Source organism: Oncorhynchus kisutch, linkage group LG21 (assembly GCF_002021735.2).
Source record: "Oncorhynchus kisutch isolate 150728-3 linkage group LG21, Okis_V2, whole genome shotgun sequence".
Classification (NCBI taxonomy): Eukaryota; Metazoa; Chordata; class Actinopteri; order Salmoniformes; family Salmonidae; genus Oncorhynchus; species Oncorhynchus kisutch.
Genome location: NC_034194.2, coordinates 15,015,997 through 15,034,254, shown reverse-complemented (window position 1 = coordinate 15,034,254; position 18,258 = coordinate 15,015,997). Strand labels below are relative to the sequence as shown.

The following is an 18,258-nucleotide window of genomic DNA, read 5'->3' as shown; positions in this document are numbered from 1 at the left end:
CCTGTCATAGACTTTTAAAGCTTCACATTGGTCCATTTAATTCCGTCTAGATTTCCATAATAAACCAGGCTGTAGTTGTGGATGGGCAGAGCCCACTCTTTTCTCGTCCACTGAAAGGCCCATAAACCCCTCCGAACACTCAGCTCAGACTGGGGACACAGCCACACTCAATGGGTCCCTGATGACGAAGAATGTACCGTTAGCATTTCATCTGGATGGAGTGGGAGCGTCTGTCAATGGGAGTGTGCTCTGACCTTGAGTGAGATTTGGCCCTTTCTCTGGAAACCAATCAGCGCAGGTGAAAATGAGGTGAGTCTGTTTAATAGCAGTTTTCTGCTGAGAGCTAGGCATATGCATCACAATCCGGGATAGCCTACAGCTGATTAAACTATATATTTCTGGGTAAGTATTCACATACAACAGTTAACACAACTCTCTTGTGAAGGGAATTGTATCCTTGTTGATGGTTGGAGAATTTCCACTTCTAATCTGGAGGCACAGCCCCGTTTGCCCAGGTTAATCAATCACTCACCTCACTGATAAGATGACAGGCTCAGTTTCACACACCAAGCCACCTGCAGGAGAGTATCTCATCTCCCCCTTCCCCAAACCCTGTGGTTGCTTTGGGTTGGCCAGATAAGGCTTTGTATAGTGTGGTGCAAGTATTGGAACAATCATACAAGCAACTGATTTATGGGTGCAGGAAACTAAGCTCTCATGGTTAATGAATGCATTAGGCTGATAGTGATATTTACAACTGGCTGTTTTTTGAGAATAGCAGACATATGTCTCATAACACAGAGAAATACAGTACCAACCATTTTAATACTTTATTGTTATTTACAGTGGAGTATGATTGCCATTATTGACAGAAAATAGTTTTGTTTGGCTAATCAAAGGATGATGTAACCACCACAGATAAAATACAAGTGTAAAGAGCAGGTTAGGTGTGAACCCTAGCCCCTCCCTCTGTTGCAGAAGATTGATGTTTTAGTGACAGATTCTTCCTGTGGCCCCTCTGTGGATCTTAAATCATGGATGAATAGGGGGCCCCTAAAAGCACCTTTACATCCTGTTCTATTTATCTGCTATAACCCAAAGAAGTGTGAGACCTTTACATTGCTCATGGTTTAGTGCTATTCTGGGTAATACAGTAGTAACAACGTTAGTATAGGCTACGATATAAAAAAAAGTGTGGCATGTAAATTCAACATTTATTACTTTCCATTAAAATATATATTCAGATCACATAATATTAGGAACACAGTCACCACACAATGTCAGGCGTAACTATTAACTCCTAACATGTCAAGCAAGCACATTTTTAGGACTTGAAACGTGAAAAAGTAAATACTGCCACCTTGTGGTTATTTGAGAATTGTGCTAAATTACACGCCTCCGCCCACACACAATTTCAGTTGCGCACAAAAAAAAGGCTATAATCATTTGCCATATAAACATCCAAGTCAATTACGTACCAGAGAAACAACGTGTCTATAGCAGTTTAGCAGTTCTCAGAGAGGCCGAATAGAGAGGGTCATCTCTTTCCCTAGAGAGGGGGCGATGTAGCGTTCCTCTCTTAGCAAACGGAGAACCAAGTCTTGGGTATCCTGGGGCCAGCGGTAGATCCTGGTACTCTGGAGCCAAGCGGGGACATGTCTCTGGAGGACAAGACAGGAATGGGATAGGTAACATTACACCACGGCGTGAGTGACTCATGAGGATATAACAGGATATCACAACAGTATAGAATCCTATCCCCATGGAGATAACATCTCACTATCCACTCACCTTGGTAGCAGTGGGAAATAATACGGGCACCAGTCGGAAATTAAGGCAGTGCTGTTGGATGAACTCATTCTGGATCTAAAATGGGAAAAGGTTGCTCAAAGATAAACGCCTGGTGCTTTTATGAATTGTCTTCATTGCATATCAAATGCATACTGTACATAAACTATACATGGCTGTGGTACAGTATATGTTTCCCTTTGCATTACACAGCAGGGTTTTATACCTATGCTACATCATGACAAGGAGGGGCTGTGGCCAAGGCCCAGAACCTTTTTGTCTCACTGTCCTAATCTTGAGACTCCATAATAATAATAATAAAAAAGACAGTAGCTACCCACATTCATTTGATATATTCTTACACGTGCATGTATAAGTGCCTACCTGAGTGTGAATGTACTTGGTGTGGAGACCATGCTCATCCTCCCCGTATCCCTCCACGTCTGCCTTGTACTTAGGACTGATGGCCACGATGATCAGCACTGACTTCTGCAACGCAGCATCTCATAGTCAGTTCAGTTTTTATTTTATAAGACTTCGTTTTAAAGGGATACTTCAGGATTTTGTCAATGAGGCCAATGAAGGAAGTTCGAGGTAGTTGCTCGAGCCAATGCTAACTAGTTAGCATTGGCTCGAGAAACTACCTGTAACTTCTTTCATACTGGACACAGAGACATAGAAATGGTGTCCACAAGTTTATCTGACTCTGGAGAAGTACTTTGGGATTTTGGCAATATGTCTTTAAGGGTCTGTAATAAACTATTCATCGGGCATTTATAAAGTGGGTGTTCACCATTCATTAATCATTACTCCCACATTTATAAACCATTCGCTAATCATTAGTAACATGTTTTTTTTTGCAGCCCCTAATCTAAAGTGAGCACTAATTATGCTTTATAAATACGTTGAGTGACCAGTGTAATTTCTCACAAAAAGATGGGCAAGCCATTGGTAGACATTCCAGCAGTACCTGGCAAAAGAATAAGCACACAACACAGGATATTTATGGGATATATAGAGAGAGATTTGTGAAGAATTCATTTATTTACATTTACAAATGTGGGAGTAATGATTCATAAATGGTTTATTACTGACCCAAGTGTTACCCATTTGCTTCTGTATAGTTTCATCATTAAATAGCTCCATTTTATGCTCTAAAAATGCTGACTGCTTAGACTTACATCCTTTAAATAGGTGTCCATCCACTTGTTGATGTCCATTCTTCTGACTGGATTATCAAAAATGTCAATCTGCCAGAGAGAGGGATTATGTATGAAAAAATAGTGTTTAAAATATTGAGACATTTCTGAATAAAAGACCATGGAAAATACAGTTTGCAAACTTACAGCTGGTTTAAAGCCCTGATCTATCAGAAACTTCACGAAGGTCAACATCTCACTGGCTGTGTCCACAGAATACGTAATAAAAACATTCCCTGCAATCAAACAGACAAGCATGGCATCCACATGAATGTTAATTGCACTCAAACAACTATTTGCATTTTAGTGGATGTTAGACTTGGTTTTAAGTCTTAATATTGAGCTCTTACAAGCCAAGGCCATAAGGTGACACAATTATTCTGATTCACAGAAAATCCACTTTTTAATGAACAATAAACTTTAATATAATTTTTGGGGGGGGATAAAGTTTTTGCTGAGGGATGGAGAATGATATGCACTTACTGCACTCCTCAGGTAAACTGATGGTCTTCCTCTGTTCCTGTGTAGCTGTTCCTCCCTCACCTGGTTGGCCGGGGGACACTGGGTAAGAGGGCACCACACTGACCTCAGACATCACCTCTCTGGGAGGGGCCACACGCTGAGGAAGATTCCGGCTGGGGGCTTTTAGAGCTCCTTGTCCATATAGTCTGTTTTGAGCCGTGTGAGTCCTAGAGAGGGAAACGGTATAGAAGATTTGGGTGTCTGCTCCAAACACTCATAAAACAGGAATTTTATGTATATTTTAATGCCCACCAGCAGACATTAGTGCTAAAACTGGATCCCCACCAAACATTTCCTATTAAACTGTAAACAAAGCAATACTAGGAACTTGCGAAATCCAATTGGTTTTGATATCTAGGCTAATGATATAATCTGATGTTAGACCAGTAGGTTATAGGGATATTTAGTGTACCAGGATGGCGGGTCTTGCTGAAGCTCCCGCTGAGGTTCCGTAGGGTGAAGATGGTTATAATGATGACGATTATAGAGGGGACAGGTTTGATTTACGGGTTTCTGACATGTGTACAGTCTCGGACACCTGCCGTGCACTTGATCAGGGCCTGTAGAGGGACGTGAGAAGACATGCTCTTAACATCCTGTCTTGGATGGGCTCCCAATTAAAATCATCCCTATCTGAAGTATAGATCGTGGATCATCCAGGCTATATTTCAGACAGCAATATAAACAACAACCTAAACAAAAGCATCACCTACTTCCCAGAAAATGTTATATAGCTTGGTCATTCCACAAAAAATAGTGCCTTTTGGGTGGGGTAACTGTAAAAAAATCAAAATAAAATGTTTTATTTCATCTCATTTTTATTTGCTGTCATAAAGAGCTCATAATGTTCCCCTTCGTAAAAACATGCTTTCCCATTTCAAGAATTTAAATGAAGAAAGGTGCTAATTAAAGTAACACGGTTGACTGTGGCAATTTTATCTTATATCAGCCATAACTCCCATTGTGACAGAAGGAATGGAAGCATGTTGTTTTCAACAGGCAATAGAGTGCGAGCTAAAGAATATATATATATATATAAAAACATAAAAACATTTATAGCCAATCTATATATGGGTAACAGGTTTTAACCACAAAAACACCAATGGCCGAAAAGAGTAGAACCAGCTCATCTGCCTTCACACTGATTTGACTATTAGATGTTCAATGTTCAATGTTCAACAAGAAATAGTTTCAACATATTAAAATGAGAGTTCAGTTCCCATAACAGGGTTGACCTTAAAACGAGGGAGAAATCACATGAACTAAATAATCATCTTCAGAAATGACTTTATCAAAACAACAAAATAACCAGAGCTTTACAATGACGGTGACAACATGGCAAACGTTTGGGGTTAAGTGGGTTCAGTCCGAAAAAGTCAGACTTTTCAAAATTCTGATTTTTGGCATTTCGGCAAGTCTATATTAAAATTTAAAAAATCTGATATATAAAAATGTCCATGTGGTTTATATTGAAGGGCAGTTCAAAAAATATAACATGGCACTTTAGCAAGTCTCTATTCATATTATTTAGAAAAATGTCCATGTGGTTTATATTGAAGGGCAGTTCAAAAAATATAACATGGCACTTTAGCAAGTCTCTATTCATATTATTTAGAAAAATGTCCATGTGGTTTAAAATGCTTTAAAATGCAATAATAGTACATCATTTCCACTTAAAATATCAAAGGGTCATGTCATTCTGACTCATCTGTCTCCACCGGAATACTCCTGTGACGACGGGAATCTGACGATAAAAAGGCACTCTATTCGCGGAATGACCCAGCTCCAGTATCATTTGGATGAATTTATCTATATCTTTTCGATTTAATTATATGAATACAGTTGTCATATACAGCACGTTACTTACATCGAGGAGGCGTGTGTGGTGGGTATCTCGGAGGGACACAGTGGATGTCATTTAAGTCAGACCTGAGAGAAAGAGGGGACTCCAAGTGTTCTGCTCTTTCAAGGTTACAGTCCTGAGGTAGAGGCCAGCTGGGAGGACCAGGGAAGCCCTCCGCTCCCCGCCGGAGAATCCCAGAGAAAGACAAATCCTCAGTCCACTGAGCCCTCTCTCTGTAGGAGTGTAACCTGAGGTCGACAGGGTCAGGGGTATGTGGGAACATGTCTTTCTGATGCAGGGAGGGGGTTCTGAACTGGGGTCGAAGATTACCCAGAGGGTCTTCTGTAGAGGTTCTCCAGGCGTCCTTGGGGTATTCCACCTGGCCTACGTCGTTGATGGTCACCTCAGGGGAAAACCAGGCCTCTTCCTTTGGCCTCTTTCTGTGTTCTGAGCACTGCCCACAGTCCAAGGGCAATGCTAGGTTCAGTGTTGATGATGTCATTGACTCATCTGTCTCCACCGGAATACTTCTGTGACGACGGGAATCTGACAACAACAACAACAACAGACAATGTAATTCAGCTTAAGCCATTTAGGAGAAGTAAAGAAGGGGGAAAAAATGATGTGATATGTAAGAGTGAGTTTAGCGTAAGGTTAACTTTCCTTTTCGATAGGTGTGGTAGTGTGGGCTGTATTTGACAATGGCGTACCTGTGAAAGAGTCCATTCTTCTCTCAGGACGAGGGATAGATTTGTTTGTAAAAAGGAAACAGAAACAAATGTGGTTTAACAGGAATGAAAGCTGAGCTCTGTGGATAGCAGAATGACATGACATTCCTGGCAACACTTTTTTAGAAAAACTGCATTCACAAGTGAAACAAACTCTTTTACGGGTAAAAAAAGAAAGAAAAGAAATCTATGATATGTAGCAGATCGACGGAAAGCCCTTATGACTACAGAACTCAAAGCTGTCCTTTGGCTATACAGAGTCACTATAATACATAGCGAAAACCAGTCAGACCAAACATTACGTATATTCCAAGGAAGTGAACTTTGTCCTCCAGTCAAGCAACTAACTTACCTGCAATGTGTCTGTGAAGGAATAATGCAAAAACAAGTCAATTACTAAATTCTCCTGACTTCAAGCAATGAAAACATACAGCACAGGTGCCATTTACAGTCAAGTTGAACAGTTAAACCTGACCCCGGCTCCTATCTGTGTCAGAGCCGTGTATTCCACCCTCTATATGCAAATCTGCACTGGAGCGAATAGGAAACATTCCCACAATTTTTGTCTAGAGGAAGAGATCAGTGCTGGCAAAGCAAGGGAGTCCCCCTTCGCCATTTATGCAAATAATGTGGGGCATGCAGTTCACGTCCACCAATCAGGTTGTTGTGAAAACAGAGCAGGAATTCTGCAACCAGTCAGGGCGAACCTTGTCATTTAAAGTGGATTGAGTTGTCATAGTAAAAGCACACCTACAGACATGAGGGCACTTGATTCACGGAAAGTGTACAGCCCATTAAAGTGAACACGCTTTTAACATTCATGAGCTGCTTTTGCTAAGAAAAGACAACAACAACAAAAACACAGAACGACCCTACAAACTCTTACAAAATATAGAAAAAAGCTCAAGTTATATAACTCTAAAGTTATCCAGCGAAGAAAACAAGAAAATAAGCATTTAAATTAAAAATGTTTAAAAAATCATATTCACAAGTAAACTGAGAGTTTTATTTGAGAACGGCCTTAGCATCTGGTAGAGAGGCTTTAGTTGGAGTCCAGTCACGGCAGTCACAGTCCAGTCTGTCTCTCTCTTGTCGTCACTCCTGTCGAACCAATAGTGGTTGTACTTGGTGTGCAGGATGCAGTAGGTGACTAAGCGCGGCAGACTGAGCACCACAAAGGTCAAAGACAACGTGCCCAGCAGGAAGATGGTCCTCCGTACCACACCCTTGGTGCTCTACCCCTGCATGACACGCCACTCCTCCTTGGTGAGCCACCTGCTGGCACTGATCAGGTGCTGGCCAATCACTGAGTTGAAGATGATGACCAGGGGGATGGGGATACCACCGGAGAGGATCATAGTAACCCACACCAGGACGGTAGACTAGATATGGTCCCTGTAGTGACACCGGGGACGAGTCACATTCTTCCTCTCTATGGTGTAATTCTTCTTCCAGCCAATGGGCACGGAGGCCAGGTGGGAGACCAGGATGATAGCCCCACGCAGGTCAGCCTGGTAATCTTGACACCAGGTAGGAGGTGTCCAACGATGGCCCAGGCGGCTCAGGTAGATGATGGCCGTGTCAGACATCCCACAGTTACGGAAGCAGATCATGTAGAACGTGAAGAGATTGGTGGAGGAAGAAGAAATTAAAAGCAGTGGCATCCTGTTTGGAGTAGTGACATTTCCTTTGAAATGTATCTATGAAATGTACTCACGTTCTGAAACATCTGAAACATCTCATAGACACATATAGATTTAGGAAACAGCACAAAAAATATAGGATATGCACACACCTGGGATCCCAGAATGCACAGCAAAGGGTAGTAGACCTTCTGAACAGTGATTAAGACACTGGCCCCCTCCATGTTTCAGTCCTAATCCTCAGTACCAGGCAATAGTAGAGATGGTAATCCTTGCAATAAACCCATTAGGGTAGCTGGATGGGAGGACATTATTGATACAGAGATAAGCACAGTGTAATAAACATAAACAATATATGGATACGAACCAAGAAGGGTTACATCACAGATTAATAAGCGCACTATATTTATTTATTTTTTAAAACATTGTTTTTTACTGGGCCTTTATGGATATATTGTGATTGGAGTTGGTTATTTATCGACAGGATGTTGTTAAGGTTACATTTCAATGAGGAAGGGGAACACCGTTGAAACAGGTTTGTCAGACATCTTGATCACGCTTGATAATTGTGGCGCGGGTGCATCGTATGTCTGATGATGACTACTAACACAATAACAGACAAAGGCTTTTTGACTACCTGAAACATGCGCATGTGAAGTCTCTATAGAATAGGATAGCATAGGATAACAGCGTGACCCTTGTGTACATATGACCTTGAAAGGCTTATATACTGTAAGGGTCGAAATGACTGTGTGGTAATGTATTGACACGGACATAAAATGAATTTGTGCTGTTATCTTGATCATATATCTGTGGTTCCAATCATTCTTTTCTTGGAACTAGGAAACATACAATTTCACCTGTGCTGTGTCAATATATCACCAACAACACTTTCCTTTTTATATCTGGATGCCCATTTAGCAAAGTCCAATAAATGTTTATTAATTATTCCTTTGCTGTTTCTTTTTAAAATTTTATTTTTTTAAACAAATAGTTGATATAGTTATATAGTTTATATTTTAGATTCTTCAAATATCCACCCTTTGCCTTGATGACAGCTTTGCACACTCTTGTCATTCTCTCAACCAGCTTCACCTGGAATGCTTTTCCAATAGTCTTGAAGGAGTTCCCACATATGCTGAACACTTGTTGGCTGCTTTTCTTTCACTCTGTGATCCGACTCATCCCAAACCATCTCAATTTGGTTGAGGTTGGGGGATTGTGGAGGCCAGGTCATCTGATGCAGCACTCCATCACTCTCCTTCTTGGTAAATTATCCCTTACACAGACTGGAGGTGTTTTGGGTCATTGTCCTGTTGAAAAACAAATGAGCCCAAACCAGATGGGATGGGGTATCGCTGCAGAATGCTGTGGTGGCCATGCTGGTTAAGTGTGCCTTGAATCCTAAATAAATCACAGACAGTGTCACCATCAAAGCACCCCCACACCATCACACCTCCTCCTCCATGCTTTACGTTGGGAAATAAACATACAGAGATCATCCACTCACCCACAACACATCTCACAAAGACACAGCGGTTGGAACCAAAAATCTCCAATTTGGACTCCAGACCAAAGAACAAATTTCCACTGGTCTAATGTCCATTTCTGGTGTTGGCACAAGCAAGTCTCTTCTTCTCATTGGTGTCCTTTAGTTTCTTTGCAGCAATTCGACCATGAAGGTCTGATGCACACAGTCTCATCTGAACAGTTGATGTTGAGATGTGTCTGTTACTTGAACTCTGTGAAGCATTTCTTTGGGCTGCAATTTCTGAGGCTGGTAACTCTAATGAACTTTTCCTCTGAAGCAGAGGTAACTCTGGGTCTTCCTTTCCTGTGGCGGTCCTCATGAGAGCCAGTTTCATCATAGCGCCTTATGGTTTTTGCGGCTGCACTTGAATAAACTTTAAAAGTTCTAGAAATGTTCCGTATTGACTGACCTTCATGTCTTAAAGTAATGAATGTATTGCATTTTACCAGTACAATAAAAACACATGTTCAAAACCCCCTAAAACACGCACTTGTCTACAAGAATCCCATCAAAATGATTTGCGTATGTAACAATAATAAGATGTAGTACAGATGACTTACACAGAGGGGCAAGCCTGCTGGTTTAGTAGAGATCCACTGTGTTGGCAGTCCAGCCCAGCTCAGTCCAGCCCAGCCCAGCCCAGCCCAGCCCAGTCCAGTCCAGTAGTATTAGGTGATGATGAGGACCAAGTCAGCCAGCTGCAGGTAAAGCTTCCCTGCTCTCTCTCTCTCTCTGGGAAGCCAGATCTACATATAGAAAAGAGGGCTCATCTACAGGTGTCACATCACCTGAAGCACAGGTAGACAGACCTCTGGTGGGTTTACATTGATCTGTGAGAGCGAGGCCATGGAAATCAACATATCTCATATGCTTAAATAAGACTCTTGTAATATCCTTCTAACAATATTGATTGACATATTGTTATTGTGATGTATCCAAGGAGATGAATTACAAGTTAAACAACAAGTCACCATGATTCCTCAATGAAGTCACCAATCTTGGCAGCTGCTGGCTGATAGGGCTCAGTACACTTCGACAGTGTGATTTTCCATCACACACAGTGATGGAAAAGGCTCCCCCTTGTGGTCTTCACAGAAAATACAATTTAAGATGACTGTTGAACGCACAAAGTTAACGTAACACTTTTTTCCCTTCTATTACAGAGCTTGTGCAGTGACTCTCACCTGATAACAAATGCCCTGCAGCTTATCAGCCAACATGTGACTGCCATTGTCGAGGTGTCCCTTTGCAAACTTTACCAATGGAGTTGGCGATGTGCTAGACGAGTTGTGAGGTGATTGTATGAGCTGCAGGCTGTGTGTGTGTGTGTGTGTGTGTGTGTATCGGTCTGACCGTAGAGTTCCCCTGTAAACTAGCTGGCACCGGTGCCTCATCCCAGCTGCAGGCCTACCCTGTATTCATGTAGCAGTCATTTAGCACCTTCTTAGGTGCCTGCTGGCCCTCCCCTCAACATACAGCTAAGGTGCTGGAGAGACTTCAGTCCAATGATGTCATTGGCGTGTCTTCTTTAAATCTCTTCTGTTTCACCCTGGAGCAGTGTGGTCACAAAGGCAGAGATGGACAGGCCTGTTGGATTATGTCTAGACACACACAGCAACAGACGCAGCAATTCCATAGCATGAAATAATATATCAAATAAGTGGAAAGAGTGTAAAATGTTTATTGTTTCTTCTTGAATTTCAAATGCCAAACCACTGAATTAACAAAACAGAAAATGTTAACAAATGGAAAAATAGAAGAATTAACACTAGGAAGGCTACTGACACTTTTAAAACTGTTAAGCTGTAAAACCGACGAGGGGGCTCAATCTTAAACAGATCCTTATTAGCACTTAAACTATCGTAAGATGAGAACAAATACTACATTTAGATTAAACAAGGTCAAACTCTACAGCCGGCCGCTTCGCCAGTGTCTTTGCAACGTTCCCCCTGAAGATACAATTACACACCATTCCTCAGAGATCTCTCCATGAAGGTTGAATAAAACATACTCTGAAACAGGAGACGCAAGACTTCAGATATCCACGTCAGTTTAAACATAAAAAGATAAAGTCATCCAAAGGAAGTGGTCCAGAAATGAGCTGAGGAAGGATCCTACTGGTGGTGCTGTGCTGCATAGACAGGCAGACAGGCAGGCAGACAGGCAGACAGACAGACCGACAGTGTGGAACATGAGTTTGAGAAGCAGGTGGATGGGGGCATGTCACTGTTCACAGAGAGAGGAAGAGATGTTACCCACTAAGACTTCCCAGTACATGGCTTCACGGCACGGAGGAAACAAGGACCATCAGATGGATGCCTTGGAATGGCTGCTAAAATTGAACTCGTATACAGGTTCAAATAAGACCATTAAAAGCAGAGATTAGCATCCTTCTCTTCTTAAATAAACATCATGTCCTTCCAGTATACACTAAATAATACCTGGAAAGACCAATCTTTTCCCCCGTTATTTATTTTTCTTAAAACCTGGTAAGCGAGAAGAGATATGTTCAAAAGTATAATGCGCACACATTTGGCTGTAATTGCAAAATGTAACATACATTATTTGTAAAATAACTTTGTTACGGCATTAGCCTAACATCTATTACTTTGAGGAGAACAAAACTATTTTACAAGGATGAAAAAAATAAAAGCAAAATCATATCAAACTAAATCCATGAGGTGCAAAAGAAATCTCTACAGAGTATTTTGTCATGCTTGCCTCAAGTCCCTGTAAAACAGATGACTTTGCCCCAAACATTATTTATACACTGAGGCAATACACTCAGGACTGGTTTTCTTATTTATTTTTATACATGAGCAAAACCGCAAAAATGAAATAAATAATTTATGGAGGTGTTCATTAAATTGTCCCCCAAAAAATAATTAAAAAAATATTAGCTTTGACAGACATGTCCTGTATATTCTGGATTAGAAGTGACAAGATATCATGGTCTCATGGTGCCCTTTTGAAATGATCATCTTCATTGACCATTTTCTTTATCACCACCATCATCATCATCATCATCATCATCATCATCATGGAGAAAATCAGTCAAAATGCCATAACAGAAGCAAACAAACCACCAAAACATAAACCAAAAGTTAGGCAGAGGAGCTGTTCCTATTTACATTGAATACAGGCATTTCATTACATCATAACTAGCCCAACCACCCACAAACCTCCCTCCCTCTCTCCTAACTGGTATCTCTGGTATCCAGTCGGTTGAGTCTGTCTCGGGGTTTGCCACAGAGAGTGTTTGAGAGTGTTGGGAGCTGGAGGAGAGTTGAGACAAGATGCTCTGTTGAGCTGAGGAAGATGCACGGGTCCCTGGTGTGGCTCCAGAGAGCCACGGTTCAGTCCAGTCCCCAGCCCAGAGCCCAGCGTTTAGAGGTTGTCCCCTGGCTGGTACTGCGGCTCCGTGGCCGTGAAGTAGTCCTCCAGGAAGGCCTGCAGGTACTCGAAGGTGGGCCTTTCCTCGGCGTCCTTCTTCCAGCACTGTACCATGAGCTCGTGGAGGGAGATGGGGCAGTCCTGAGGACAGGGCATCCTGTAGCCTCGCTCCACCTGCTCCAGCACCTCCCGGTTGTTCATCCCTACACACACAGACAGACAGACAGACGGACGGAGATAAGGAAAGAAAAAGGCTCTTCAAGTAATCGATAAGTCGGTTCAATGAAAGAGATCGGTTTAGACTTTACCTCCACTGAATGACCTTAATGACACAGACATTGAGCATTCAACCATCGTACTGGAGATGCTGAACTTGAGGCAACATTTGGACCTGGGAAAAGCTTTCTCGTAACACAGGGGTCAAACGTTTTACAACCTGGGGACGTTGGAGTGGCTTGCCATTGCTATTTTTCACTAGCTACGAGATGTGGCCTCGGCATCAACAAGAACAGTTCGGAGGGAGGGCGTCAGAAAGCTGCTAAGACATCTTCCAGGATGATGCTATTATCCCCTAAGTCCCAGCTCGGCCCCCATAGCGTGCAAACCCTCCCCTCACTTCCCCCTCCCTCCCTCTTTTCGCACACCAGCCCAGCCCAGTGCAGCGTGGCCCATCTGGACAAACATGTGTTCCCCATCCCCCCTCCCTCTCTCAGAGAGGCTGATCTCAGTCAACTCCCTGCCCAAGACCAGCCCTCTCACATGGACCAGCAGCGGCCCAGAGGCAGGCCCTGGATTACGGTTATAAATCTCAGATTGTATCAGGAAAACAAAGTCACTCAGCCGTGTTTAAAGACCCCTTCTTCTCTTTTAACGCTCAGTAAAACAGCAGGAGCTGCCTGCCACTTGTTATAAAAGCTCTTGTTGTGGTGTATAATTGCATCATAGTCCTCTACCTATTTGCAATACAAGTGAGGACTCAACTCAGAATGTGGCCATTACATCACAAGGGTTGCATCCAACAAAGTCCCCGGGACCCTAGTGTTCTAGAAACTAAACAGGGTGCTATTGGAGACGTGACCGTTGAACCTCTGGTTATTTGACCCTCCTCACCTGGGTAGGGTACACGTCCCTTGGTGACCAGCTCGGTGAGCAGGATGCCAAACGACCACACGTCTGACTTGATGGTGAACTTTCCATACAGCGCAGCCTCCGGGGCTGTCCACTTAATCGGGAACTTAGCACCTGGGAGAGAACAGAGGGGGAGGTATGAATAAATGACAGAATGTAAGTTAGCTATGGTATTCTTTCTCTCTAGAGCTGGGAGTGTCTCTCAGTGTCTCTGTTCCAGTCTGTAGTACAGTGGAATAGGCAGACAGTGAGCACATGTTTGGATCTGAAATGGGAGCCATTGACATCCTGTCAGGGTGTGATGATGAGCACATTATGGCCAGTGTTGGAAGAACTCCCTTCATGACCTAAGGCAATCATTAGTGTGTGTCTGTGTTTCATTATTGTGTGTGTGACCTCACCTTGCCGTGCTGTGTACTCGTTGTCCTCAATCAGCCTGGCCAGTCCAAAGTCGGCGATCTTACACACCAGGTTGTCCCCGACCAGGATGTTAGCCGAGCGCAGGTCTCTGTGGATGTAGTTCATCCTCTCGATGTACGCCATGCCTGCTGCCACCTGGAACACACACACACACACACACACACACACACACACACACACACACACACACGGTAAAAGCACTGCGTTCGACTTAGTTCCAGAGAGAATGCTGCACACGGTGACACACCACTGTCTTGAAGTGTCAGTGCTGCCGAGTCGTCTTGTTTGTGAAGTCACTCACAAGTTCCGTTATAGAAACACCGAGCGGAATGAGTGACATTTTTTTAAATCAGGGCTTTACCTGGGCTGCCATGTCAACCAGATTGGGCAGTTTCAGTCCTCGTCCCTCCCCATCCTTCAGGAAATCCAGGAGGCTTCCTAAACAACAGGAGATTTCTGTTGTCAGGACATGCATTTGAAATAGCAGATCTTTATTGAAACATGACCAACATGTGGGATTCCTTCCCAGCCTGCCAACGAAACAACGATCACATCAAAGTTTCCATCCCAGCCTTTTCTATACTTAATTCACGGATCTGAAGCGCTTTCTTGTGGTGCTCGTAAAATGTCAGCTTCTTGGCCGACTCCGTCATAGTTAAATATAGGCTCTCATTATTGTCGTAATGAATGAAAACAATATTCCAGAGGAATAACAACTACCGGGCCGGCGACAAGGCAGGCGGTTACACAGTCGATCTAGCTGGACCTACAACGTGTCACCGAAGGTGGTGGTTCACCACATCGTCAATGTTGGACTGAGTGCTCCGGTCCCTTTTTCCTCCATGGCATCGTCGCAGAGTACGTGGACAAAGGTATTGCGTGTGGGTCTGTGTGTGTCTTTCACAACATGAACTGTGTGTGGGTGGGAGTGTGTGTTACACCATGTATAGCGTGTGTGTGTGTGTCTGACTATGTGTACATGCGTCCACTCATGTGTGAGAGTGAGAGTGACAATACCTTTGCCCATGTACTCAGTGACGATGTAGATGGGTTCCTCAGACACCACAGCGTAGAGCTGCACCAGCTTGTCATGCCGGAGCTTCTTCATGATCTGGGCTTCTTCCAGGAAGGACTCAGGAGACATGGTGCCCGGCTTCAGAGTCTTCACCGCCACCTTAGTGGTGCCGTTCCACGTTCCTGTTACCCACCAAGGACAAAGAATTAGTACAGCCGTCACATCTCACAACTCCCGGGGGGCCGGTTTCCTAGACACGGTTTAAGCCTAGCGTTGGACTAAGAAGTTATTCAAATGGAGATGATCCGTGAAGCGGGCTTTTCAGTCCAAGACTAGACTTAATCTGGAAAACTGTCCAATTATGTCTACGGCACATCACGTCACTAAGCAAGACGTGACCCCACTTTGTTGTGAATGTAATTAGGCATTGCTGTTGTACAATCTAGTATGTTCATATCTAAAAACATTCTTGCTTTGGCATACCAACAAACACAGCACACAACCCAGAAATGGACATTGAAGTCTGCTTGCCTTTAAAGGTTGTGCTGAGGGACGCATCGATGTGCATAACATTTCTAGCGACCCTTCATTTCAAATGGCTTTCAAAAGCCGCGAGAGAGATCTGGTGAGGTTTTAAACCCCACAATATACCAACACGGGGAAGGATAAACCCATTGTAGGATGATTAACAAAAGCAACAGCCTCATAAGTAAAAACCCCTCTGTGGAGCTGTGGCTGTTACTGCACTGTAGCACAGTGTGGCCATGCCAATGTTCTTCTCTACAGTACTTTACATACACCCAATATTGAACCATTGAAAATCATGGTCGATTCTTCATACAAGGTCATTTAGCTTATTCTGTGGCTCAGTCGCAAATTGCACGATATTCCCTATATAGTGCAGCAGTTTAGACCAAAAGTATTGCACCATATACAGTAAGGAATATGATGCCATTTGGGATGTGTTCTGTGTCAGTAAATAATTCAGAAATATCAGCTCTGACCTAAAGGCAAGACAGAGCTCCAGTCATTCGGCGACATTTGGAATTCACATGCGTTTCTACTGTGGCGGGTTTCATTTAAGAGCGCACTCAGAAATCCTTGAGAGCAGTGTTGATTAGTGACACAGCTATGGCTGCTGGGCCTCGTCGGCCATTTTGGGGCCTGGCGCTGTGCCGTTACTGTGCTGAGGTCACCCGCTGGGTTCTGAGGTAATGGTATCCCAGGGGTGTCACTAGCAGCTGGGACTAGCCCCAACTTAAACTCCAAACCCCTAAACAGCCTGTTGAAATGTTACAACAGGACAGGACACACCCCCGATCTCTGGATTGAAATGTCGTCCATGTAGCCAGTTCAACACAGGATACATTCAAAATAATAGTGAGATTGTTTGCTTAAAAGTCAATCTAGGATTATTGATTTAAGCCTGAAGCCTCAACTGAAGCATGATACAAATAATTTTAGCAAAAATCTAAGGGTATCCTGGGAAAGAAATGATAACGTACATGTTACTAACCATTATAATACAGAACAGAACTACCTGCACAAAAGTTTATTTTTGTGTTTTGCTGACTGGACTGAAAAAGTCCTCAGGTGATTCAATAAAACCCCTTTACATTTAGAAATAAATACATGTAAGTTATACAATTTCCCTCCCGGACACCCCTCAATAGAAATGAAAAGAACGTAATGGAACTATTTTGCTCTTACCACACCACACCTCAGCAAAACATCCCGCCCCCAGCTTTACTTCGAACTCAAGTGAGTCTCTGGCGATTTCCCAGGAATCGTGAGTCAGGCCCATAGTATCAGGGGTGCAGTTCACACACACACCCGTTAAATTAAAGCACAAACCATCCGCACTCTCTACAGGGGAAGGAACAGGGAAGTCAAGGCACACAGGGTTAACTACCAGGGAGAGGAACATGCAAAGAGGCAGATGGAAGGCGGCCATATTGAACTGAGAGAGCGGAGCTTGTAGACATCTCATTTAACAGTGAAGACACAAATGTTGTTTTTTTGGTCTCTGCCAAATCTCTCAAAGAGAAAGGTTGTGAGTAGACTGTCAATCTGTTCTCTGTCTGATGTCTCTGCTTGCTCAGTCAGGGGCCCCCTTCCACGCAGCCTGCGGTCAGACGTTTACGGAGGCGACTCTGCCCGTACCCATCCAGACCTCCCCAAACTGCCCATTCCCCAGACGCTTGATGAGCTGCAGTGACTCCCGCGGGATCTCCCACACGTCTTTGGTTTTGACGGACAGGTCGGTGAGGCGGGGCATCCCTTTGTGGCAGGGCACCACCAAGCGACAGCACAGCCCCGCGGCCCGCTCTGCACACAGGCACAAGGAGCGCGTGCGTACACACACACACACACACACACACACACACACACACACACACACACACACACACACACACACGCGCATACAGAGACACAGGGTGAGATCGAGAAGGAAGGGGATTGAAAGAAGCAGTTAGCAAAGCACTGTGAGAGAGAGAGAGGAGGGAGAGAGAGAGGAGGGAGAGAGAGAGGAGGGAGAGAGGAGAGGAGGGAGAGAGAGAGGAGGGAGAGAGAGAGAGAGGAGGGAGAGAGAGAGAGGAGGGAGAGAGAGAAGAGGAGGGAGAGAGAGAGAGGAGCGAGAGAGAGAGGAGGGAGAGAGAGAGAGGAGGAGAGAGAGAGAGGGAAGAGAGAGAGGAGGAGAGAGAGAGAGAGGAGAGAGAGAGGGAGAGAGAGGAGGGAGAGAGAGGAGGGAGAGAGAGAGGAGGGAGAGAGAGAGAGGAGGGAGGAGAGAGAGAGGAGGGAGAGAGAGAGAGAGGGAGGGAGAGAGAAGGAGGAGAGGAGAGAGAGAGAGAGAGAGAGGAGGGAGAGAGAGGAGGGAGAGAGGAGGAGAGAGGAGAGAGAGAGAGGAGGAAGAGAGAGAGGAGGGAGAGAGAGAGAGGGGAGAGAGGAGAGAAGAGGGAGGGGAGGGAGAGAGAGGAGGGAGAGAGAGAGAGGGAGAGGGAGAGAGAGGAGGGAGAGAGAGAGGAGGGAGAGAGAGGAGGGAGAGAG

The 18,258-nt window shown here is 44.0% G+C and overlaps 2 protein-coding genes across 4 annotated transcripts in view; both read right to left on the bottom strand.

Moving 5' to 3' along the window:
- Positions 1-806: 806 nt before the first annotated feature.
- Positions 807-6,617, bottom strand: traf3ip2a (TRAF3 interacting protein 2a). Its single transcript, XM_020454663.2, has 10 exons — positions 6,433-6,617; positions 6,063-6,079; positions 5,377-5,898; positions 3,922-4,069; positions 3,471-3,676; positions 3,135-3,223; positions 2,970-3,038; positions 2,173-2,277; positions 1,792-1,866; positions 807-1,661 (listed from the first exon to the last, which is right to left on the bottom strand). The coding sequence occupies exons 2-10, from the start codon at positions 6,076-6,078 to the stop codon at positions 1,515-1,517; spliced, it is 1,377 nt and encodes a 458-aa protein (XP_020310252.1). The 5' UTR covers position 6,079; positions 6,433-6,617; the 3' UTR covers positions 807-1,514.
- Positions 6,618-10,915: 4,298 nt separating this feature from the next.
- LOC109866316 (tyrosine-protein kinase Fyn) overlaps positions 10,916-18,258 on the bottom strand; it is a 72,286-nt gene continuing 64,943 nt past the window's right edge. Inside the window, exons 8-13 of one of the 3 annotated variants that reach the window (XM_031800379.1) lie at positions 16,921-17,076; positions 15,213-15,392; positions 14,557-14,633; positions 14,177-14,330; positions 13,758-13,889; positions 10,916-12,850 (exon numbers count right to left, since the gene is read on the bottom strand). In XM_031800379.1, the coding sequence (XP_031656239.1) occupies positions 12,642-12,850; positions 13,758-13,889; positions 14,177-14,330; positions 14,557-14,633; positions 15,213-15,392; positions 16,921-17,076 (908 nt within the window). In that variant the 3' untranslated portion in view covers positions 10,916-12,641. Of the gene's footprint in view, positions 12,851-13,757; positions 13,890-14,176; positions 14,331-14,556; positions 14,634-15,212; positions 15,393-16,920; positions 17,077-17,373; positions 17,539-18,258 lie in introns of all 3 variants that reach the window. The other 2 variants (XM_031800378.1, XM_031800380.1) reach the window with 2 other exon arrangements.